Here is a 27,303-nt window from a genome sequence, read left to right as displayed (position 1 = left end):
CAATGGAGGGACTCCGGCCTCCACTAGGATGCTGGTCACCAGACTCATCCTAAAAGCTCCTGTCGCTAGGCAAACGCTGTAGTGCTGCACTGGGTCAAGTAAAACAATGCTGAGGGTGCCGCCGAACCATAAACCATACTCCCATAGTCATGTGGGATTGAACAAGGGCACTGTAGAGCTGCAGTAGTGTAGGGCGATCTGCACCCCAGTTGGTGTTGCTCAGGCAGAGTAGGGCATTGAGGTGCTGACTTCCGCTTAAGCTGATGGAAGTGAGGAAGCCAAGTCAATCAAGCATCGAAAACCAGTCCTAAGAATCGACATGTCTCCACTACAGTGAGTGTATCATCATTAAGGTAAAGTTCTGACTCCGGATGAATGGTACGATGCCGACAGAAGTGGATAACAAACGACTTTGCGCCTGTAAACTGGAAACCGTGGGCTGGAGCCCATGACTGCACCTTGTGGATGGCTCCCTGTAGGCACCTCACAGCAACACCAGTATTGGTGGAGCAGTACGAAATGCAGAAGTCATCTGTATACAGAGACAGTGAGACGGACGACCCAACAGCTGCTGCTAGACCATTAATGGCCACTAAAAATATAGATACACTCAATACAGAGCCCTGCTAGACCACATTCTCCTGGATGTGGGGTGAACTATGGGAGGCAACAACTTGAACATGGAAAGTAAAGAGCGACAGGAAATTTTGGATAAAAATCAGGAGTGGGCCTCGGAGACCCCACTCGTATAATGTGGCAAGGATATGTCGTCGGCAGGTGGTGCCATACGCTTTTCATAAATCAAGAGAGACAGCAACCAGGTGTTGGCATCTGGAAAAGGCTGTTCGGATGGCAAACTTGAGGGACACGAAATTATCAATGGTACAGCAAGCCTGGCCAAAAGCCGCCCTGACATGCAGCCAGTAGGCCACGTGACTCCAGGATCCAACCCCACTGTCGATGCACCATATGTTCCAGCAGCTTACAAAGAATGTTGGCGAGGCTGATGGGCTGATAGCTATGCACATCACGTGGGTTTTTACTGGTTTTAAGCACCGGAATGATGATGATGTCCCGCCATTGCGATGGAAAGACAAAATCGCAGGAGATCCGGTTGAAGATGAGGAGATGTTGCTTTTAGTCAGATGAGATATGTTTAATCACCTGACCATGGATTCGATCTGGCCTAGGAGCTGTGTCAGGGCAATGTGGAAGGGCCCTAAGGAGCTCCCACTCTGTAAATGTGGTGTTATAGGGCTTACTGCAACATGTAGAAAACCAGAGGACTTTCCTTTTCATCCGCCGTTTGAGGGTGCGAAAGGCTGGGGGGGTAGTTCTCCGACGCAGAGGCTCGAGCACAGTCCTCAGCAAAGTGCTCAGCAATCATGTTTGCATCAGTAGACAATAAGCTATTGATGTTAATACCAGGGACACCTGTTGGGGTCTGATACCCAAAAAACCGTCTGATCTTCGTGATGGAAGATGGGGAAGTGGTCACTAACAAACAGGTCGTCATGTGCTCTCCAGTGGATAGATGGGAGAAGTCGTGGGCTGCAAATTGATAAATCATGGCCGAGTATCTATCATCAGCACTCTGAAATGTGTGACAGCCCCAGTATTTAAGAGGCAGAGGCCGGGTCAAATTGTGACAGAAAATTTTCGACACCTCTGCCTCAGCCAGTAATAATGGTGCCACCCCACAAGGGGTTACGGGTGTCGAAGTCTCCCAAAAGTAGGAAAGGTTTAGCGAGTTGATCAATCAGTGCAGCTAATACATTCAGGGGTCCTGCACCATATCGAGTAAGATATACATTGCAGACAGTTATTTCCTGTGTCATCCTTTCTCTGACAGCCACAACTTCAGGGACACAGTTGCACTACAGACTGAGTTTATGACAAACGCAAACTCCACCTGACACTCGATTATAGGTCGCTACAGTTCCTGTAATATCCCTTACAGCCATGGAGGGCAGGGGTTGGCATTGCCGGGAACCAGGTTTCATGGAGGGCAATGCAAATAGCAGGTATAAAGCTTAACAGTTGCTGTAGCTCAACTAGGTGGTGGAAAAAGCCACTGCAATTCCACTGGAGGATGACATCATGAGACTGGGAATGCACAGAACCATCAATGAGGTAGTTTACGCCTCAGGGTCACCTGCTGCCACCGACTTATTGCCGGAGCAGTCTATATCCTTTGTGTCTGAGGGTCCGGCAAGATCTGGATCCTCAGCGGATGCCAAAATCTCCACCTCATCCCCAGACGCAATGCTTGTAGGTAGCTGTGGTGTGGGTGCCACCACAATTTCCTTGGTCTTAGTGGTCTTCTTTTTGGACTTTTCTCACTGCTCCTCAGGTTTCTCTCACTGGGAGGGCTTCAAGGATTCAGTCTCTGAGACTGAGGAGGATCGAGAAGCCCTACGACCACCTGCTTTTGGGCACTTCAGCTGCTGGCAGGCATCATCTTTCCCACTAGCAAGTGACCCAAGGGATCCCTTCCTCGTGAGAGCAGCCAAAGACGACTTATTCTTCTCCGACTGGGAAGTGGGGACTAGTGTCCCCAGGGGTTGGGGAAGGGGGGGGGGGGGCAGTGCTCCCAAGGTAGGTTGTGCGGGAGCAACAGGGGGAGAGGGGGGGGGGGGCGCAATTGCCCCCCACCATCAAAGGGACAGGTGTAGCTTTATGGCTCTGAGATCTGACTGGAATTCGCACAACTGATGAACTGATGGGGGCTACAACTCTTCTTGTAGTGGTGGCAAACGAGGTGGTCATAGCCACAGGATGTAGGCACTCATATTTTCTCTCAGCCTCAGCGTAGGTCAGTCAGTCCAGGGTCTTGTATGCCATGATTTTCCACCCTTTTTTGGAATTCTGCAGTCTGGCAAGCACGGTGAATGATGCTTACTGCAGTTGACACAGATGGAAGGTGGGGAACATGGAATATTGGAATGTGATGGACGTCCACAATTGACATGTGATGCTGGAAGTACTGCGGGAAGACATATGGCCAAACTTCCAGCACTTAAAGCACCAAATTTAGGGAGGGATATATGGATTGACATCACAGCAGTAGACCATCACCTTGACCTTCTCGGGTAAGGTGTCACCTTCGAAGGCCAAGATGAAGGCACCAGTGGCAATATGATTATCCCTCAGAACCCAATGGACGGGCCGCACGAAATGAGCACCTCGTCGCTCTAAATTGGCGAGCAGCTCATCGTCAGATTGCAAAAGAAGGTCCCTGTGGATTATAATACCTTGGACCATATGTAAGCTCTTGTGTGGTGTGATGGTAACAGAAACATCCCCCAACTTGGTACAAATGAGTAAAGCCCATGACTGGGTAGAGGAAACTTGCCCAGAGGGCATTTTGGACAATGCCCTCCACCTCCTCAAACTCATCCTCTAAATGCTCTACAAAAAAAACTGTGGCTTCACTGAAACAAAGGAGTCCCCATCAGTTCTCATACATACGAGGTACTGGGGTGAATAAGGTTCACTGCCATCCTTGACCTGGCGTTCCTCCCATGGTGTGACCAGGGAGGGGAATGATTTAGGGTCATACTTCCTTGCATTGTACTAAGACTTACAATGCTTAGAGACTGCTGGTGTTTGATCACCAGCAAGTGATGATGTGATACGCTTCATCGCGCGTCACCCGCCCTGATGCCACCCATTCGAACCAGGGGTCTCCCCACAGGTGCCACCCACCTGCAGCAAAGGCCACCTGGCAGGATGGCCATATCTGGGAGTCCTGATATCCCATGCTGACAGGCATCTACTCTTTGGCATATGTGGAGAGTTAATGGCACAGGCATCAGCAGACCGATCCCTGTGTTGTCAGGGGGGCTACAACCCATAGGGCACATTGCAGCCCCACCACAACAGACTGGCTACCGGGCTGGATATCAGGAGCAAACAAGTCTATGGTCATCATCAGCGCAGAAAGCGACACTGCATAGTGCGTAGTGGAAAATGCACCCAGGAAGCTGTCCTTGCCAACAAGATGGAGAATGAGCGGGACTGCAATGAGGCAACAAGAAAGTGGGCTACAGATCTCAAGGCACAATGGACACAATGCACCATGTAAAGCACCCTTCCCCAACTGGCTCGCTCTTCGGGAAAATTTTGAAGAATGGAGGACTCTACAGGGGACCATCACATAAAGGCCAAAACATGTGAGACTCCTTGTAGTCACTTCTTACGACACACAAGAATACCTCAGGCCTATTCTTACCCCTGGACCCACAGGGGGTGTGAACAGTGAAAGATAAGTACTGTGAAAAACAAATGTGCTCCTGTTGGCTATATCATTTAAAGTAGTCAGTCTTGTACTGCCACAACCCATTTTTCAGCCAGTGTAGCAATGCAGTACATCGACACTGAGGGGGGTCGTCACAACCTGTGCAACTTACCAGTCTTTGTGCACAGATCTTTTGTCGAGCAAGTAGTTGTATACAATTGTTGAGTATGAGGTTATTGCATCAGCATAGTCTGGAAGGAACCAAATAGGTACGCAGTTCGGACTGGAAGACTTGCTTTTATTATGCGATTTGAGCTGCTTCATTACTCCGAGGATATCTACTTCTAAGTTACTCGTGTTGGCAGCTGTTCAGAATTTGAATTCTGGAATATTTACAGTCTTCCTTGGTGGCGGAATTTTAGAAGGCTGTGTTTAGTAACCCTGCTTTGGCACCACTGTCGTCGATAGTACTTCCATTGCTATATCACAGAGAAGGCATTGATTGCATCTTGCCACTAGCATACTTCACATACCATCAGAGTTTCTTTGGATTTTTACTGGCAGGTTTTGAGACAAAATTTCATTGTAAAGACTGTTATAAGAATCTCGCATTGAAGTGTTCATTAAATTTCAAGGTTTTGTAAAAGACCGCCAATCCTGGAGATTTTGCATTTGTTTAAATTTAACATACTTTTTCCGTTGTTTCTGCAACAGTGTTCTGACCCATTTTGCATACCAAGGTGATTAGCTCTTTTGTTCGTTAATTTATTTGGTATAAATCTCTTACTGGCTCTCAAAACTCTTTCTTTGAATTCAAGTCACATCCGGTCTACACTTACATTGCAAATTTGGAAGAAGTGGAAATTCTCTCTCACAAAGGCGGTGAGTGAATTTTTATCTGCTGTATTGAACAGATATATTTTTCGTTTATTTTTGGAGGATTTGGGGGTTACAATATTCAGTCTCGGTACTACCAACCCGTGTTCACTAATCCCTGTATCCATTTTTATGCTCGTTATTAGCTCATGATTATTTGTTGCTACGAGGTCAAGTGTGTTTTCACAACTGTTTACTATTCGCGTGGGCTGATGAACTAATTGCTCAAAATAATTTTCAGAGAATGCATTTAGCACAATTTCAGACGATGTTTTATGTGTACCTCTGTATTTAAACAGTTATTTTGGAGGTACTTTCCTGACACAGCTACAACAATTTACAACTGTTATAATAAAGGTTCCTGAATCTAAATTCTTCCTGTGTGAAACCTGCACCCTTCGACACCAAAGCCCATTGTGTGTTTCCCCAAGAGCCTCTAACCTAAAAAATTGCCCAGTCAATGAATGCCACACAGGCCCTGCAACCTGTGTAGCCGCCTCCTGCAAGCAGTGTAATCCTGATCTATTAACGGAAGCCGAAACCCAACCTGCCTATGGTGCAAATCAATGAATCTGCAGCCTACATGGTCGCAGAAGGATCAAAGTCTCTGAATCATACGCTCCACTTGGCTCTGTGCCAGAGGTCCTCAAATTGGTCCTGTTGACTGCTGCAAATGGTGAGCTCTGCTATCATCTCGCAAGCAAGACTGGTAGCCTTTTTCACTTCTGTTAGTGATTCGAAACCAGAGAGAATCTCTTCCAATTCAAAGCGAGACGCATCATTGGTACCTGACATGAGCCACCACCTGCAGTTGGCTGCACCCCGTGGTCTTCATGGCATCCGGAAGGACCCGTTCCACATTTGTAATGACTCTACCAGGTATGCACACTGAGTGTAGTCCTGGCTTTCTGCCCCTCCTCGGCAGCCATGTCCCTAATGGGCCCCATAACATACCCAACACTGGAGCTCACAACTACCAATAACCTCATCCTCTATGACTGTCTGGATTTTGCAGGCTGAAAAGGTTTCCTCTGAAACAGGACAAGCAACTGCATCTTGTTAAGGGACAGTGTCAGCCACAAACAACAGCTAAAACCTGTTTGTCAGACTAACCAGGGAGGTCTTTGTGTGGCCCCCTCTGAAGTCTTTCACCAGCTGTCATGCTCCGAGGTGACCTCCCACTTGACCAAGGGTAAAGGGTAAATTTCAGAATAAGGAGTAACTGGGCTGGTCACCGGTGCTTACTGATCAGCAGACTCAAACATGCTGGGCATCCATTGGATCCCCAAGGCCGTCCAACAACAGTGATGTCCATCCACTGCAGCTTCAAGCAGTGTAACTGAAGCCATCACAACCTGGAGCTGAGACTGAAGTGTCACCAACTCGTCTCGCATTCGCACACAGCAATCACAGTCCCTGTCCACACTAAAGACTGTGGCAAACTACACTACACAGATAAACAAAGTACATGTATCTAGTAAATTAGATGAATACGCACAGATTCAAAAAGTGAACTACCAAAGCACTCAGGTGAGACTAAATGATTTTCTCCTGATTAGGAACTTTTAATATGTCACAAAATTGGTTTACTTCCCACCACAAATGAAAACACGACAACAGTGTTTATCAAATATTAAATTAACACACAAACTCAAGGAACTAAACTACCAAAGCACACAGATGAGCCTATACAATCCAGTCCTGGTTAGGAACTCGTAAAAGTCACAAAATTTGTCACCACCTTGTTGCTGCTGCTTATGTCTTGGCCGGCTGCTTCCGCCTGACAGTCATATATGGAAGGAGGTGCACGATTGTAGGGAATGAAGATTGGTCTTAAGTGTAAAACGTATGTAAATTTCCACAGAGAATTCTTAAACCAGTACTGGTCAGAAAAGAAACAAAACTACAGTCGGAATAGCTCATATTAAAAAAGAAGACACAGGCTCAATTGTGTCAGGTGCCTGAAGAAATTTTTACATGAATATATGAACAGAACTTGTACTTTAGTGAGCCAAACAGTACAGAAATGATGAGGTTATTAATGATTTGTAAACTGACAGTGGCAGCACCTGAGTAACTCACACTTATCCGAAAGGATGATGTAGAAGCTAGGGCAGCTAGATATGTCAGAATAAATACTGCAAGTCATAGAATCTGAATGACATGAAGGACAACAAATGGATGTGGAAGAGTGAAAGAACGAAGACAGGCAAAACAACTGGTGAAATGGTGACAATCATGTGGTCATGGTTTCTGAGGAAGTTAAAATGGCTATAGAGGCAGCAGTGATGGTTTGTCTGCCATTATGTTGGGTGCAGGAGGGCAGTGGTGAATTAACTGGCTCACATGGAGCCAGAGGTAAACAATGAGTATCGCATGCCATAACAAAGGCGACACGAGGAAGAGAGATTTCAGTTCCTAATGAGGTCCGATTGAAAATTGTAAAAGCTAAACCACTAATGTTGATAATATGTAAAATGGAGTGGATGGGTGGATTAGTGGATGACTGAATGTGGGAAGATGGAAGACGGCCTGAGAAACTTTGTACTCCATTATAGAGGGCAAGAGTTTTGACAAAGAGCTTGATATTTTACTAGATTCAGGGAGTCCTGTTAACGCATTATCCAGAAAGTTATATATGAAATGGTTGGAACAAAGAGAGGCAACGCCATGTCTTCTGGTGTTTGAGGTGTTTACTGATGGTGCAGTAAGTACAAGAGTAAAGCTGTGAAGAGCAATTTTGGTTGTCGTAAGAACTACATAGAGAGTTTATGATGTTTGAGCACTGAGCTGGGATGGAATGGTTAGTGAAGCAGCAAGCTCACTTAAATTATTTTAGTGGAAGCTCAAACGATAATAAATGAAGGAGGAGAAGAAGCAGCAATTACATTTAAGTATACTGGGGCAGCATGGAAATTAATAGAGGGGGGGGGGGGGGGGGTGGACAGAGAAAGAGAAAAGAGATGGACCAAGAGAAGGGGGAGGGTGGGGGGGGGGGGGGGCAGGGAAAGGTGGACAAGGAGAGGGGCAGAGAGAGGAGATGGAGAAGATGGGCAGAGAGAAGGGGAGGGGTGAATGAGATGGACACAGAGAAAGGGGGTGGAGGAGATAGGCATGGGGGGAGGGAGGGAGGGGGGGGGGGAGAGAGAGAGAGAGAGAGAGAGAGAGAGAGAGAGAGAGAGAGAGAGAGAGAGAGAGAGAGAGAGAGAGAGAGAGAGAGAGGGGGGGGGGGGGGGGCACTAATAGAAGATTCCAAATACATATTTGTGGAATGCTTCGCTAGTGATCTATATTCAGCTGACAAATGGCATTCTTGCAGAGATTGTTTTAACTTCGAGGATAGGACAGCCTAGTTGACTCCTGCTGGGACTGTTGTGCGCTTGAAGGTAACACTTTCCAACCACATTCATACATCGTCTCATTTACGATATAGACAATGTGCAGGCTAGCTTTGTAGTGAAGAATGAGCAGTCTACTCTTGAGCAAGTAAAGTCAGCTTTAGTGCTATTGTTTCGTTCAGTTGTTAACTGCAGTCACTGCAGCAACACTTTGTCCAAATGGAACTCATGTCTGTAAAGATTATTCCACAGCAATCATAAGCAACGATCCTAATTTATTTGACCTCTGACTGATCTTGTCGTCATTCTTTTATCGTGGATACGACATTGCCAGCCCTGTGTAGGGCAATACAACTGAGATTTTGGGCTCTCGCAAAGATAAGTTATTTAGATTGTAATAACCATTAATTTTGCACAAATTACTATTACAGGTATCACTTTCCTTTACATGTTAGTCCAGAAAATGTAAAAACATTGTAAGGTCAGGTTATAGTCTTATATTTGTTTACGTTTTGGCACAGTTAACTTAGAGAATCCCATTTAATTGTGCTGTCTTTCTTTCTAACAATTTAAATTGAGTGTGTTAATAATGAGTGAAGTTCATATTTCTTTGAAGACACTTACGTCATCTGATTTAGAAAATTTCACACTAGTTGTTTGTTTACATAGAGTATGTGTACAGTACAGTTACATTCTGTTGTGGTTATATTAATTAACAGATACTACAGTTAAGTGAGTGCTAAGTTCTTGCTGCAAGCAGAAATAAGATACTTCTTATATTACATTACGCACTTCAGGTGCTAACCTGTTGGCCTAATTTTTGCTTCTCATAAAAAACAAGAATTTGTAAAGAGTAAATTGTGTTAAGTGATTTAGTTCTGTTTTGAAGTGGGTAATCTACGTTGTGATGTGTGATACGTGTGGATGTTGCTGTAGGATACCACGTCTGTGTGCTATCCAACTATCAACGGAAGATGAAAACAATGTTCAGATCACAGTCCAGGAGAAAACCATGTAGTACCGGGTGGTCATCACAAAATACAACAGAGAGCTTACTGTAAACATCGACTGGGTGCAACAAGTGAGACTGTGGCAGCTGAAACCTGCTATGGCTGTTTAGACATGTGACATGGTATTTATCCTTCTGCACCACACAGAGAAAACTCGTCAGACTTATGCATAATTATATAGATTGATCCACCAATACATCTGGTGGGATTACAACCATGTGAACAGTTGCATGCAGATTTTGTGGGTCAATTCCATGGGATCATGGGGTTGATTTTAATAGACGCATATTCTCATTTCCCATGCGACGTCAAAATGCAACAGATCAAGACAGAGGATACCACCGATAGAGGACCTCAACACTTTTGCACCCGGAATGGAATCAAACGTATTAACTCAAATCCATTTCACCCTGCCTCTGAGGGCACAGCTGAAAATTTTGTGTGAATGTTTAAAACATAGAGAAACTAGTGACATTTACACATACCAATTCTGTGGTCTGTATTACATTTTATCCAGCAACACCAACGCACGATCGCAACTCTCGCATGGATGTCCTCATTGTTCTCTGTTAGATGTGTTGCAGCTGCAACCAGTACAAGGAAAAGCAGCCCCATCTTTTAAGGTGGGCATCTCCTTCCCTTGCACACACAATTTGAGATACATCTGGCTGGGGATGAGGCAGCACCACTGTCCATGTACAGTCACTCACTAGCTGGTCCTGGTGGCTATGATTCAAGGCATCCTTCGCCAGCACCAGAACCAGCTCCATTTGTGCTATGTGGGGGCAAACTATCTTTCCCACCCCAAGGAGAAACAACAACAGACATAGCGTCTGCTTGCAGGACAACACTGCTGGTTGTGTTCATCTGGTATTCCCAGTTCTCCAGTCACCACCCATGACCTTACTGGATCTGGACCCAGATGACACACATATGGCAGTCGTCTGCTGCCATAGACCATTAACGACTAATTGTGCCACACTGCCCTAACAGATACGTTCATTATATGTCGAACATTGATTTCTGTGGTTATTTCACACAGTGTTGTTCGTTTGTTAGCACTGATATCTCTATGCAAACTGTTTCAGCATAACGTCAAGTGCTGGCACATTGGTCATGTACATTACAGCAGAGAGGGCTGCGAGACAACGTCAGCCAAATAGTACACTGACTGACCCCTTTCTAGGACGACATCGAGACAGCAGCGGCCTCCAGGTGAAGAGCCTCACCCGAGTTGAAGTCCACAGCTTGTGGTCTAGTGGCTAACGTTGCAACCTCTGGATCATGAGGTTCTGAGTTTGATTCCTGGCCGGATTGCGGATTTTCTGTGCCTGGGGAGTGGGTGTTTATGTTGTCCTCATCATCAGGTGCTGATGATCGCGCAGTTGAGCGCCCCACAAACGAATCACCACCAACCGAGTTGAAGACTAGCAGTCCTATGAGATCTACAGCAGAGACTTAGGAACAGTATAATTTCACTTGTATTAGGAGTTGTATATACTGAAGAGACTTCCTATTTGTTGGTTGCTATTTGATTGTGACACACCATTGTAAATTCGCAAAGGTAAGTATTGTCATTCATCTTATTGTAATAAAAATCCATTAATACAATTTGCTTGAATTGTTTTCTAGCAATCCAAGAAAGCAGGTTTCCTAGGCACCCCATATTCAACGAGAAGGCAGAACACAACACAAACGCCACTGCTCTCAGTCGTTAGGTGAAGGCAGTCTACCACTGCATGTCCTTGGTTTGAGATAATGCCTAAAATTTGGTGTTCTTGGCGCACTCTCGATCTCTGAATATTGAATTCCCTAACAAACTCCAAAACTGAATGTCCTGTGCTTCTAGCTCCAGTTACTATTTGATGTTCAAAGTCTTATTTCCAGTCATGTGGCCATAATCACATGAGGTGCCTTGTCACTGTATCACCTGAATACAAATGACAGCTCCGCCAATGTACTGCCCTTTTATACCTCGTGTACGCGATACTGCCACCATCTGTGTATTTGCATATCACTCTATCATGGATTTTGTTACGTTAGTGTGAAACGGTATTAGTGACCATGTAGTTAAGCATTTGGGGCCTAACCTGTTTAAAATGTATGATTATTTCTCAGATATTCATCATTTTAAATCTCATATGGATACATGAATGCTGCTCCTAGCCTATTACAATGTTCCTTAATACTGCAGTTTTTTCCCTACAAACACTTCTCACTTACTCATGACCTATTATGCCTCTAATTAAGAGCCCAGAATTTCTGTATAGGTTTCTAGCAGATTAAATTAGATATTTAGTCTCATTGCTAAATTACACCTCCTGAGGGTCGTCCAAAAGTAAACAATGTTCGCACACCATGTCGGACGCCAATCCCCCACCACTGCAATCACAAGTGTGCTGATTAACTTCTTCCTATATCTCAGTGTGAGCCAAGATTTTTTGCTAAGTGGTCACGCTTTTTTGTAATGTAACCTTTCAAAATGGCAGCACACAATGAAAATTCCACCGAATAGAAAGTGCTTAATCTCATTCATTTTCTGAATACACTAAATGTTTGGCTTATTGAAATTTATAGGCACATACAGAATGTTTAATGTGACACTGCAATGTACAAGTCTTCATTGAGGAAATTGTGCATTACGTTTGATCAAGGAAGAAAGAGTGTGCAAGGGTAAGGTCAGGGTTGAAAGCAATCGGTTATTACAGATGACGAAAAAGCAAAAACTGAAGATAAAATCCAGGAAAACTGGTACTTCACTTAAAGCACAACATATTAATGTTTTCCACAAATTCAGTCCTACAAAATAAATGACAGAGCATCTCGGGTACAAAAAATGTGTCTTCTGTGGGTGGCTAAGAATTTGACAGATGTCCATAACACATAACAGTTGGGGGCCAACCCTTGAATTGGATGATCCTCGTGCTTGTGAACACAATTTTGTATTTCCATGCTGAGACATTTATTCACTTAAGAATTCATGGACAAACATCAATTCTTGGATTTGGGACTTATTTAATCATAAAATCAACCAGTAAGAAGTAATTGTCTTTTTTTGTTAAGTTTAACTATTGTGATGCCCATTTTTGATCTTAATTATAAGTCACTCTCATCCATTTACATATTTTTGCTTCCATTGTATGTTACCCACTTCCACTTACATTTACATTTATTCTTTCATTCAGTATCAACATGCAATTCTACTTTAATAACTGCTACAGCCTTGTTTGAAGAAAGAGTAATAGAATTACTACACTGATGTTTATGGCTACCTTTGTTTGTAACTCTCCACACTTAATTTTTATTTTGTGAAAATCCATTTTTTCTTTCTTCAGCTAACGCACACTATTTGGGACATTTCAGATGTTTACTTTCTTGTTTAATAAAAACAGCATAGTTTCAGCATTTCAGTGTCATTTTTCAGGACTTAACATAATTTAATCTTTCTAGTTCACTGAATATATTAAAACCTTGTTTTCTTCATGTACATAGTCCTTTATGGCCACTGAAAAATCATTGCTGACAAGCCTTTTTCTTTTTTACTTTTCATTTCCTACAAGATGAATTACTGATCTTGCGTGTTTCTGGAGATATGTCTGCCTACACTGTTCAAGAGGTGTCATCTTAATTGCTCTTCAGTCAACAACGTGGTTCATTGTAGAATGCCTTCCATAAATTCATGAAGGAGGATGAGTGACCATTTTCAGTATATGATGTCCACTTCACCCATTCAAGGTCTCCATCCTGTAGTGCAGGTTGAAGAATCCATTGCAAATACAACAAAGACTGGGCTAGTAACCATAGTGCTGTTGCAATCAAGACAACTGGAGGCCATGCCCGACATTAGTTGGCAACACATCGCAAGAATTCTTTGAGCATCAAAAATGGCCATGCAAGACCATGAAGCTAAAGTTCAGCTCAGTTGGTCTTGGTCTGGGAAAGAGATTACACTGGTATCCCATGGGAGGATAACACAGTAACAGCTTGACACAGGATTTGAGCCTTCACATTCTTCTTTTAGATTCAACACTGTGCTGATACAGTAAGGCATTAAACTGTAGCACAAGTAACTAAAAGAACTTTTGAAGAAATATGTATTACTTATGTCATTAAGAAACAGTTTTACACTGTGCCATTGCAACAGTTTGCCTCAACTGAAAACTAGCCAAAGTACAATCCTGCAAAATGTTACTTAAGATCTGACCAGTCTCTAAGTTACAACCTGTTATATTGTACAGAAAACCCTTTTCTTCAAAATGATTGTCTAATTTCCCGGTATTATCTGGAGGATTACTACATTACTAGAGTCAACAATAGAAAATTCCTGCCATTCATTTCTCTGAAACATTAACTGTCATTTCCATGAATCAGTTTTAATCAATGGCTTTCTTATTTTAGTTCACCAACATCTTATTTCGTGATTAATCTAGATTTCACTGTAATTGTGTACACAACAGAGTAACAATCTTGCAAACATCAAATCACCTATCTTCATTCAGCTACCATACTACAGTATTGTTTCCTTTCGCTGTGTATACAAAACATGAAAATAATCTAAGCCTTTTTGGATTTTGTGGAACATTGGCATAGACCAATCATTTATATTAAACACTATTGACAACTAACCTCTGTTTCTCTTCTAGTGAAAGGGATTTTGACGACCCATTTGAAGACTCAGCTTTAGACTCAGGTGAGGAAGTACCAGGGACACTGCTACTCAGTGAGCTGTCTATTCCCATTCTATTAAACAGCTTTTCAACATCAGCTGATTGACTTCTGGTAGGCAGGTCTTGGAGGTTAAGAGGAGAAGTCCTGGGAAAAAAAAGAGCACAAACTTGTGTGTTGTTATTCTGTTGGTTTGATTCTTCCTCCTCCGTTACTATTTCCGCACCTGCCAGTCTTTTAGTTCTGAACAGTAAATTTGAGGCAACATTCAAACAGTGCTTGACTAAATTAATGTTGGAGCTTTAATTTTAAAATACTTCATTACTTACTAATCCAGTTACTCAACAAAATAAAGTAATTAATCATAAAGAAATAGATTACATTAGAAATTATGATCTGTGGTTCAGTCACAATCGCAAACTTCAAAGAAAAGCAAAGATGACAGAATATACTACACTCGTGGAAATTGAAATAAGAACACCGTGAATTCATTGTCCCAGGAAGGGGAAACTTTATTGACACATTCCTGGGGTCAGATACATCACATGATCACACTGACAGAAAAAGAGGCACATAGATACAGGCAACAGAGAATGCACAATGTCGGCACTAGTACAGTGTATATCCACCTTTCGCAGCAATGCAGGCTGCTATTCTCCCATGGAGACGATCGTAGAGATGCTGGATGTAGTCCTGTGGAATGGCTTGCCATGCCATTTCCACCTGGCGCCTCAGTTGGACCAGCGTTCGTGCTGGACGTGCAGACCGCGTGAGACGACGCTTCATCCAGTCCCAAACATGCTCAATGGGGGACAGATCCGGAGATCTTGCTGGGCAGGGTAGTTGACTTACACCTTCTAGAGCACGTTGGGTGGCACGGGATACATGCAGACGTGCATTGTCCTGTTGGAACAGCAAGTTCCCTTGCCGGTCTAGGAATGGTAGAACGATGGGTTCGATGACGGTTTGGATGTACCGTGCACTATTCAGTGTCCCCTCGACGATCACCAGAGGTGTACGGCCAGTGTCGGAGATCGCTCCCCACACCATGATGCCGGGTGTTGGCCCTGTGTGCCTCGGTCGTATGCAGTCCTGATTGTGGTGCTCACCTGCACGGTGCCAAACACGCATACGACCATCATTGGCACCAAGGCAGAAGCGACTCTCATCGCTGAAGACGAGACATCTCCATTTGTCCCTCCATTCACGCCTGTCACGACACCACTGGAGGCAGGCTGCACGATGTTGGGGCGTGAGCGGAAGACGGCCTAACGGTGTGCGGGACCGTAGCCCAACTTCATGGAGACGGTTGCGAATGGACCTCGCCGATACCCCAGGAGCAACAGTGTCCCTAATTTGCTGGGAAGTGGCGGTGCGGTCCCCTACGGCACTGCGTAGGATCCTACGGTCTTGGCGTGCATCCGTGCGTCGCTGCGGTCCGGTCCCAGGTCGACGGGCACGTGCACCTTCCGCCGACCACTGGCGACAACATCGATGTACTGTGGAGACCTCACGCCCCACGTGTTGAGCAATTCGGCGATACGTCCACCCGGCCTCCCGCATGCCCACTATACGCCCTCGCTCAAAGTCCGTCAACTGCACATACAGTTCACGTCCACGCTGTCGCGGCATACTACCAGTGTTAAAGACTGCGATGGAGCTCCGTATGCCATGGCAAACTGGCTGACACTGACGGCGGCGGTGCACAAATGCTGCGCAGCTAGCGCCATTCGACGGCCAACACCGCGGTTCCTGGTGTGTCCGCTGTGCCGTGCGTGTGATCATTGCTTGTACAGCCCTCTCGCAGTGTCCGGAGCAAGTATGGTGGGTCTGACACACCGGTGTCAATGTGTTCTTTTTTCCATTTCCAGGAGTGTATGTTGACACTATATAACACTCACAGAAACCATGTCATAAGTTCATTTTCTTTACTGGATTAAAATCTCTGTTAAATGCAAACATTTTCAGAAATATCTGTGTTCAACAAACATATGAGCAAACGACAACTGCAGATGTATGAAAGAAGAAAAATACAGCTCCAGTAGCAAGACTGATTTCACCCTTAAGCCATTACCAAGGGCTCAGCTTCACCACCTCTCAACTCATATTACTTCATTCACATTGAGCCATCGAAAGACACAAAAAAAGACTAAAAACTACCTTTGCTAGTTTTCAGGTGAATGCACTCACTCTCCTCCTCCTCCTCCTCCTCCTCCTCCTCCTCCTCTCCCCCCCCCCCCCCTCCTCCATCCCACTATCTCAATTGTGCTGGCTGTGGGGGGAGGGGGGCAGAGGGCGCAGAGGGGGGGGGAGAGGGGGGGGCGGAGGGCGGGGGGCGGCAAGAGAAAGTATGTGCCGTGCATTAGCTCAAAATAGGATTCATCTGAAAGCTAGCAATATTTTCAGTCACATTTGTGTGACTATCAACTCAACACCTCTATTACTGGGCGAGTTGTTACCTTCACTCTTAAATTATGTACGTTCTATCCAGACCTTTCCATGCTACATTTACACTGCCTTTAAAGATGATGAAACATACGTTTGTTTACAGTAAAAGCAATGATCTAGAAAGTCACTAAAGTAATTTATATAAATACATACACAGGGTGAACAATAACTGTTTACAACAGACTGCAGTGATGTAGGGGGAGTCGAGACCAACAGTTTGATGTAAGACACTTGCTCTTGTAGTCTATCAAGCCAAGGAACAACCTCAAATTGTCCGCCCCCAGTAGCTGAGTGGTCAGTAGCTGAGTGGTCAGTGTGACAGTATGTCAATCCTAAGGGCCCAGGTTCGACTCTCGGCTGGGTTGGAGATTTTCTCCGCTCAGGGACTGGCTGTTGTGTTGTGTTGTCCTAATCATCATCATTTTTCGTCCCCATCAACGCGCAAGTTGCTGAAGTGGCGTTAAACTGAAAGACTTGCACCCGGTGAACAGTCTACCCAACGGGAGGCCCTAGTCACACGACATTTACATTTATTTTACCACAAATTGGTCTACAAAGGCCACCTAAACTTCAATGCATGCAAGCCAAGTAAGATTTTTATCCTCTCACTCTCTTAAACCACTCTGTCAACCATTCTGTTAAAATTATTAATTTTAACTTTCCTGTAAGGGTAAAGCAAGAAAAATGACTTTTGTAAAGGATATGCAGAAATGAATTGCGTTTACAATTTAGTTTTAACTTAACTCTTAGTACCACAGTAATTTCATAGCAAGAAGGCTACACAAACAAAATGATTTAATCAATAATTTTATGCTGTGAAACTTCTTAACAGTTCGAGGTAAAATTTACACAGACATATAGCTTAAATTTTATAAATGTAAGAAAAAGAGACTTTATATTCAAGGATGATTTTACCAGGAAAAAAAAAAAATGAACTTGTGGAGCATGCGCTGTAGCCTAGGTGGACTTTGTAGACAAATTTAAGGTCATTTCCCTGCCTGATACACCACAAGTATCGTGTACCAATTTGTTCGTTTTGATTTCACTTACACCAGTGCAGTAATCTGTAAACAGTTATTGTTTATATCCTGAATAAGAACTGTCATCAATTCTATGTTTATTCACTCACCACAAACCTAAAGCCCCATCTCCCACATACCCTGGGTACAGAAACAGATGGAAACCTACCTCTGAGATTCTTGGAGCTTGTGTAACTGCTCCAATTTTGCTCGATGTTCAGTGTCAACACGGTTCACCATTTCTTTAATTACTGACATAAATGCATTGAACTGATTTAGTGTGAGATCACTCTCAATACTCAGTGGCATCAAAAATGGCAAAATTTTGTTTGCCATAAATTCTTTCGTTATTCCAAGTTTCTTATGAGTCAGTGCCAGCTTGTAAATTCCTGTGGAAGATGCACAGATGTGAGATTTCAATAAAAAAATTACTAAAGTCAATTTGTCCAACAAGACATCTAACAAAACATTAGGACAACACATATGGAAGCTTACATAGTAAATAATGTTACAGAGAAATTTGACAGTACCAGAGAACTGCCTCAAATTTGTCAGTCAGTTTACACATAAAACAATTATATTCTGAATAGGCTGTTGGTAAGCCTCATCAATGCAAACCCACAGACACATGGCAAATGTAACAGACAATGCATACAAAAGCCAGTTGGCTCTGTGAAGTGCCCAGCATGGTGGACCCCAGTCTGTCCGTCAGGCAGCGGCGGCGGAGTTCATGCCAAAGTCCCCAAGCAGGAGAAATGAGGCGGAAAGTTGTTGGATAGTGTGATCATTTAAACATAAGTAACTGGCCAGCCTGTATGCAGGTAAATGTTGCAAATAGTAATCGCTGAGGTTGTCTGCATCTGCACCGCTACTGTCTCCAATGAAGTATGGGAATCCCTTCACTGATGTCATCTGGATAAACTGTAGTACAGATTTCTCCAGATACCCTCTCAGGACCAGCAGGTTCCGACAAAATGCATGATAACCACAGAGCACTGGAGAATGGTCATCATTTAAGTGCATTTCTTTGAGAGTAATGCGAACAGCAGTAGAAGAGGAAATATGGTGCTGTAGTACTGGCATGTGACAGTAGTATCCATTAAAATTCTGAATAATCACGACTGGTGGCCCGGTTAGGCGTGAAGGGGCCAGTCACCAGCTGTCGCCAGTGGAGATGGAACCACATGCACCTACATCGGTTCAGAATCCAAATATGTGGACAGATCTTTCTGTCACTGGTAACCTTTTTTAAGCAAGGTTCGTTCATGAGGCTATCCACCATGAGTGTGGGGACAAATGATGAGCAGACAACCCTGGGACCTGTAGGCTGTGTCTCGTTCAGCCACTGTTTGGAGTCAGGCCTACAGTCCGGGTGTTTCTAGGGAGAGAGATCCTGCAAGGGAGCTATGTTTCTAGGGGAAGAGATCCCAAGAGGGAGCCCTGTCTCTGGCAGAGACCGGGTGGTGAAAGTGGTACCACAGGAGAGGAGAGTGGTGGGGGATCTGGCTTGGGGAAGGTATAGGTAGGGGGCGGAAGGGGGACAGGGGGGGGGGGGGTTGGTGGTCATGATGTTAGCATCACCAATCACCATATCCATAGGATTTAGTCATTCATATTTCTTCGGTGCCTCTGCTTATGGCAGATCATCAATAGGTTTGTATTCCTGGATCTTCTGTTATTTCTTGGAAACCGGGTAAACTGGCAAACATGAAGGGTGATATTCCACACCGTTGGCACACAAAGGTGGGTGTTCACAAGGACTACCTTTACGGAGTGATTGTTCTCATTTTGGGTCTTCCGTGCAGCATGTTTTGAGCATAGTACATTAAAAAAAAAAAAGGAAGGGTGCAAAGAGAGAAAAGCACATAAGGTGGAATACTCACTGCCCTGGGTAACCTTCCCTGCACCATCAGCATTTCTGTAAAATTTGGAAAAGGAGTAGCAAGTCAATCCCAACAAGAGGACCATATAGTTAGGAATGAAAAGTTGTGTAAGGCCAGAAGGGACTAAAACAAGTTTCCACCATCACAGGCCAGACCCAAGCACAGTCAAATACCAAGAATACAATCCAATGGAAAGGCCTAGAGGAAAGAAGGATAATAAAAGGATAGGATTGCAGCATGGAAAGGGGGGTAGTGCTGCAAGAGTTGGGGGCTCTTTGTGGCGAAGAATATATTCACAAAGAGGTGTTAGCCTCTGGTAAAGAGGGATGGGGAACGGTAGGAGGAGGGCGGGTGATTTGCATGGAAAATTGGAGAACATCTTTGTTTCTAGAGCAATCTTTCTGTAGGCAGACCTTTCTGTCAGCTTAAGAGTGCATGGAATGGCTATGTCAAAGGGGACTCCCCGTACTGGTCTGCTATGCAATAAATTGAAATATCACAAAATATAGAAATTAGTTATAGGAATGTTTAAGGCTACAGGTTAAGGTAAGAAAACAGTACATAACAAGTTAGATTCCTCTGGTGCAGTTCATATGCTTTCATTCATTTTCTAAATCGTGTAAATATTATGTGACTCACAAGTAGATGCATATGTTCAGTGGAATGGGTGTCAGCTAACATGTTGCCAGACCTGAAACAATGAACCACTCGCAGGCTGCCAGAGAGGTGAACACGTAAATTAACAAACCATAAAAATGTTCATTTCTGATTTAATTTAGAACTTACGAAGTAGTAGCTTTCTTCAGACACTGCCCTTAGTACTTGAAACAGCATCCAAGTAGTGATCGTTTATTCTGCATTTATTACACCTAAGTATCATGTATGAGTAGGTAGTGACTTTGAATGTGTGCCCAAATATCATTTTCAACTGTGACCCTCTTTAGAACAACAGTAGGATCATATTCTCGAGTCATTATGCTGTCTCAACATGATGGGTAAGTGATTTCGGCACATGGCTCTGCAATTGCAAGAATTTCTCATGTTGTGTCACCAAGGTTTGATCATGCAGATGGCCAACTGATCACGTGTTCGAAGTGTTGAATCCTGACCACTGATTCAGTGTTAATGAGCAGACACACTACATTGTATTTTAGAATCATTGTTGTAAGACCCGTGAGTCAGTGCAGTTTTCATTCAGTACATGATAAACTTCAAATGTTTTTCAGTGCTATATCTATTTTAAATTCCAAAGTGCATCATGTGTGCTGCTGTAGAAATGGCTAACATGTGAAATGTTTCCTCTGTAGTGAGTACATGACTCGTGAAAAGGATTACATTTAATATGATTAACTGAAGTATTATAAAAGGTCCATCAGGGACAGAGTTCGCCTGACACTGCTGTCTTTCATATGCTCTCATCTTATACAATAGGTGCCATACACAACTGTAACACTCAATCCTTTCCTAGTGTTAAACTGTGGATATTAAGAGATTATTGACAGTTTATTACTTCCTAGACCACCTCAAGTTGCTATGATAACCTTTAAATACTTGCAGTATGTACCTACTAGACTGGAGAAACAGGACTACCCTTGAGTGCCAGTCTCCACGACGGTAAAATATTGGGGCTTATGACACGCGCAACATACTGCAAACATGAGATGGCTCTTGGCATGCAGCTTGCCCAGGTTAATGAAGAGAATGGCACTATGCATTTGAGCAACTGGCCACTGACATCCAATCTAAACAATTCGGACAACTTTAAGTTTAGGTTTTGTTTACGTAGTAGAATTCTTACAGTTACAGTGACAGTCAGGCAGGGTTAATTAACAAGTTTTCCAAGCCGCCATCATGCCTGCGAAGTTCCATACTAACACACAGGAATTTGACAGAGTGCAGGGGGTGGGAACGAGTCCATACATATGTGGGCATAGTTTGCAAGGAAATAGTGTGTAGCAGCTGTCAGATCTGGAGTAGATGACGCCTGAGCCCTTGCGATTAGAGGGATGTACAAAATATGAAGTAAACCATGGCTGTAAGGAAGGCAGTAGGTAAACTGAAAGCTTACTGCATGAGGTTTACCGTGGGTAAGAGGCCATTGTGAGGTGGAGCTTGGAGGGGCATATCCGAGATGAGGAAACTCAAATGCTGCAAATTATTTCACAGCAATCACATGAGCAAAACCCAGGACTAAAAGAATTACAGAATATGTGCAATGGCACCACATGAAAGAGGTAAAAGGGAAATATTTTTTAAGAACCACTCTGTAGATGGAGTAATAAAGTAGCATGATATGCTGGAAGATGCAGATGTACATTTTCTCTCACAAAATGAATAATTTCAAAAATGGCATTCAGCAATCATAACAAAATGTCTTCTGACAGAGTCTGAACAGCACTATCAAAAGATTTTTATTAAGTCAGCGCTATTTGAATAACAATCTGGAGTGCTGATTCTGATTATTAACAAACTCATTTAAATATAAAACAATCTGAAACAGCAATAGGTATAGTGTCAGTATGGGAAAAGAAAACAGAATAGCTATCTGTAAGCATGTAGTCCTCCTTGGATTTAGGTAGTTTATGGTGAATAATGCTAATTTTGATATATTTATCATAATGATATGCAAATACACTGAGGTGACAAAAGTCATGGGACAGAAATATGCACATATGCAGATGGCTGTAGTATCCCGTACACAAGGTATAAAAGGGAAGTGCATTGGTGGAGCTGTCATTTGTACTCAGGTGATTCACGTGAAAAACTTCCTGACACGATTATGGCCACACGACAGGATTTAACAAACTTTGGACAAGGAAAAGTAGTTGGCGGTAGACACATCGGACATTTAATTTCAGAAATCGTTGGAGAATTCGATATTCTGATATCCATAGTGTCAAGAGTGTGCCGAGACTACCACATTTCAAGCATACCTCTCACCACTGACAATGCTGTGGTCAACGACATTCACTTGACAGCAAAGAGCAGCGGCATCCGCATGGAGTTGTCAGTGTTAAGACACACAACAGTGTGTGAAATAACAACAAAAATAATGTGGGATGTATAATGAACATATACATTAGGACAGTGCAGCGAAATCTGACATTAATGGGCTATGGCAGCAGACGATCAATTTTTGTGCCTTTGCTAAGAGCAAGCATCACTTGCAGTGCCTCTCCTCAGCTCATAATCATATTGGTTGGACCCTAGATGACTGAAAAACAGTGGCTCAGTCGAATGAGTCTCAATTTCAGTTGGTAAGAGCTGATGGTAGGGTTGGAGTGTGGTGCAGACCCCATGAAGCCAAGGACCCAAGTTGTCAGCAAGATACTGTGCAGGTCAGTGGTGGCTCCATAATGGTGTGGGCTGTGTTTACATGGAATAGACTGAGTCCTGCAGTCCAACTGAACCAATCATTCACTGGAAATAGTTATGTTCAGCTACTTTGAGACTACTTGCAGCCATTCACAGAATTCATTTTCCCAACCAATGATGGAATTTTTATGGATGACAATGCACAATGTCACAGGGCCACAATTGTTAATGATTAGTTTGAAGAACATTCTGGACAACTCTAGCAAATGATGTGCCCACCCAGATCACCTGCTTGAATCCCATAGAACATTTATGGGACACAACTGAGAGGTCAGTTCATGCACAAAATCCTACAGTGGCAACACTTTCACAGTTATGGATGGCTATAGAGGCAGCATGGCTCAATATTTCTGCACGGAACTTCCGACAACTTTCGTCCCTGCCCCGTCGAGTTGCTACACTGCAAATGACAAAAGGAATGTGTGGCTTGAGTTTATGGGTTCTCAATGGTGAGGTTATCAAAGCCCTTGTAAAAGACGGTCCAACATAATATTAGGAGGCACCCAATGATCTTTGTCATCTCATTGTAAATCACAAACTAAATGCTAAAAATTATTTCACCAGTTGTTACATGGCAATGTAACAACTGGTGAAATAATAGTCCTGTTTGATGTACAATACTTGGGATAGCGATAAGTTTAATATAGTTTCTGTTCATGTGTAACCGATAAGAGGGATTATGCCAGACTTTTCTATAAAAAGCAATGAAACTGGTATATTTCAACATGTACAAGGTATCACTATATAAGCGAGTTATGCAATATATTTAGTTGTACTGTTTTGGCAGTGATATGTACAATAAATGTATTTTATGTGTTTTGAAACAACAGATGAATGTTCAAGGGCAGCATTAATATTGGCCAGATACAGCTGCTTGCACAACTTCATACATGCAAGACTTGTGCGGATGTGCAGCATGTTTTTTGATACTACTAGTGTGTAAAACTTTTGATGAGGTTGGTCTAGGGGCTTGTAAAATTTCTGAAAGAGTTTAAAGACTTACAAAAGTTATCAGCAGTAAATGATGTGGGTTTTAACTCTCAACATCAGTGTAGTGTTTACCGCTTAGTAAATTCTTGTACAGTCGAAAAAACAATCTGTCACTGCATTCACAGAATTTAAGCAAGCATGAAAACAACATTTTTATTTACTAAAAGGTATCCACAACTGTCAATTATCTGGAAGTTAGCAGAACAGTTATTATTGAGCATTGTAATGAGACTGTGGCTGGGGGGAAGGGGGAGGGGAGGAACAGGAATTTCATGACTGAAATGAGACTCAAACCAGTGATTATGTATTGAGTACTACAGATTTTTTCCCTATTGTCATGTATTTTGCACTGCATGCAAATGTTCGTAGAGTATGCAGGTTTGTTTAAGAATTTGCATCAGCTGGGAACAGAACCGAGGCTACCCACATGGCAAATAAGTACTCTACTACAGATCCATGTCACCTGTCGCAAAATCTATCTTCCTTTAGGGTTTTAAAGGTGCTCGGAAACCTTAAAAGTTGATTACCTTGAGAATTTTTTGAGAGTTGCGTACCACTGCTTTGAGAAACAGATATTCGAGTTCAGAATGTAGTGTACCAGTAAATATAAACTGCTATGAGAATCCGATCGCCATGTGCTCTCCTTATATGACACGGCAACAACTACTACATAAAACTATAAAGTGGAAGCAAGCCCAAAGGGAGATTGAATTGGGTGCAAATACTGATGTGTGTGTATAGTGGAGGATAAGCATTAACAGCTGTGTCAGACTGCTAGATGAACATTTTAATCTATCTTTTTGTAGAGGAACTGAAAATGTGTCAAGTTAAAAAAACTGTCAAAAATTCATGAAAAATGCAGAATGGAAATTTCATTCTGGGTCAATGTGTTGTTTCTTCTAGATATTTCACTACAAAAATAATAATAAACCTTTTAAAGCTAATGCTTGAGGCAGAATTAATTTTATATGTGGTGTCTCTTCTTTCTGGTATGTCTGACAGAATAAGACACCATTTTGATACTGCAGCTACTGTGATCCAAGATACAAAGGAATTAATGACATTAGCTGCCTGTGGGCACTGATTTATATCAACGGAGTAACTTGAAACTTTGTGCTAGACTTGGATTCAAACTCAGGTCTCCTGCTTACTAGGCAGATGTGCTGACCACTATGCCACCCAGACACAGTGGTGACCACAACTGCACGGACTGCCCTGGCATGTCTCCTGTCAGACCCAAATTCTCAACTTACACCACACACTACTGATGTAGTGCCCTGCTAATTAGATCCAGGGTCCGGCACCCAAACGCTTGTTGCTGGTCTTCGCTTTTCTGCCACCTGCACTTCCATCGCTGCCTGGGCCGTAGCTGTCTGGTCCTTTACCATCGGCATCCCCAGTGCCATTTGCCCGAGTGGCCAGCACCTTCACCACTGGTGCATTTCCATCACATCAAAGACTCTGGTGTCGAGACACTACCAGTGCCCTTATCGCCGGTCCTTGCCTATTGTACTTTGCGGGAAAGGGGGGGAGGCACCGCATGTCTCCGTGGATGCGCCACTTCCACCCCTACTCACCACTTTTATCCCAGGATCCCCTTCCAATGCCGCCACCACCTGCAGCACCCGCCACAGGGGGCACAGGTGCCTCATGAGCTGCCCTGACGCTCACATTAGAGGAGTGTTCTTTCCCCTAGAGGAGAGGGATGCTATAACCCTGTATGCGACAGCTGGACACACACTGCAGCTTCAAGCCGATGGTGCCCTACACTTTGAATAGTCCGACAATGGCAACTGCGCAGGCCGGCCACCAGGTGCCGCCTGTGGTAGGTCACGTGCATATGGCATGACATCCGCCACTTCGCCTACCTGAGCCCTCCACTATGTGAAGACAGGGCAGCCGGCACTCCCCCTCAGATTGTGTTTTAATGCTCACTGTACTATTTCTATGTTTGTTGTTCACCTTAATGTTGATAAATAAACTTCCATTCAACTGCAGAAAACTGCACCTTGAAGGTCGGCAGCACAAGTGTTCCATTTTTCGCAGCTAAAATTTTTCACCCAAGCACAAGCTAGAGAGATATCAAGGATTATGAACTGAACCACAACACAAAAGAAACAGGACCCAAAGCTGTATTTCTTCCACCGTATCATTGGCCGTATAATCTTACTCAGCTGAACTGAGCTCTCATTAAATATTGTTAGCAAAAAGGATCACAACAGTCGAGCTTACAAACCAACCTCTTGAGCATTATGCTAATGAAGCTTGGGTGAAATGTGTAGTATATGTGGAAGAGATGTGTAAAAGGAACTATGTCAAGTAATGTGTAAGTAAGTCAGCTGCAGAATCAGTTTAGTACAGTCCATTAAAAAGAAACCGGCAGTGAACGTTGATCAGAAACACAAATTATGGTATGTATAAAACCATTGTTGCACCATTCCACAATGGTGGATTTTTGACAGACACGCTGCCCCGTACACATTCTTCATTCTCAGATGGATGTCTACTTGTGTTTGTCCTTCAGCAGCCATGGAAAGACTAACAGAATGTTGCTTTGTCAGGTAGAGTGAGTAATGAGGGGAGATAGGAGGGGTCATAGTTGTGGAGGTTGTTTTGGAAAAGGGTGGCTGATGGCTGGGAGTGATAGACTGCTAGTGTGTGGAATAGAAATACAACACCAGCAAATTTGCTCTGATGCAGCCAGGGAGCCATGTGTAATGCACAACAGTGTTGAAGAGTGGATTGGGTGGGGGAGGTAGAAAAGAGGAAAAGGAAGATTGCAGAGAGGAGGGTTTGAGTGCAGGATGTTTGATATGGGTATTATGGAGGTAGGAATGGAGGGGAATGTGATAAAGACTAGCAGAGGTTGAGGCCAGAAGGAAAATGTCATCAAAGGATGTGTTGTAAGGACAGTTCCTCTCTGTGTGTTTCAGAGAAGCTTTTTTTTTTTTTTTTTAAGCATGCCGAGTTTAACACTGGGTTTCATCAATTCAGAAAAGTATCCCTATCCCTAGCTAAAACCCAGTTATGTGTTGTTTTTCTTAAATGCTGACCAGCCCATGAGATTTGTCACCACCCTGACTGCTTAACCACAAAAATTCCCCTCTTTCCTTTCACAGAACCTTCATATCTTCAGATTCTGCTAATTCCTATCCCTCACTAATTTAAAAGAAAAAAAAAAACAAATCTCCATGGGAAAGGTATCCCAGGAATACCTCTGCTCCCTCTACAAGATGCTGTTACTGTTCAGCCTTAACTACCCTACATAAAGCTCCCGAGTTTCCAGCTGTGTGAGCATGTTAAAATGGTTTGAAGTTGTGATGAGTGTCACTGCCACCATCTTCTTGCAAAGTATCAAGGTAACATCATGGTTATTCTTACATCAGCAACATGGCAGGCCTCTGTCTCCCCTTGACTCAGGATGGGTGGGAATGGGTAGAGGTGCCACACTTTAGTCAC

At 43.5% G+C, this 27,303-nt stretch overlaps 1 protein-coding gene across 2 annotated transcripts in view; it reads right to left on the bottom strand.

The window, feature by feature from the left end:
- LOC126299596 (SCY1-like protein 2) overlaps window positions 1-27,303 on the bottom strand; it is a gene marked incomplete at its 5' end in the record, with an annotated part of 158,499 nt that overhangs the window by 27,570 nt on the left and 103,626 nt on the right. For both annotated transcript variants that reach the window (XM_049991616.1, XM_049991617.1), the window contains 2 exon segments: window positions 14,091-14,276; window positions 17,766-17,985. In XM_049991616.1, the coding sequence (XP_049847573.1) occupies window positions 14,091-14,276; window positions 17,766-17,985 (406 nt within the window).

Source organism: Schistocerca gregaria, chromosome X (genome assembly GCF_023897955.1).
Source record: "Schistocerca gregaria isolate iqSchGreg1 chromosome X, iqSchGreg1.2, whole genome shotgun sequence".
NCBI classification, from domain to species: Eukaryota; Metazoa; Arthropoda; class Insecta; order Orthoptera; family Acrididae; genus Schistocerca; species Schistocerca gregaria.
This window is presented reverse-complemented; position numbering and strand designations above follow the sequence as displayed.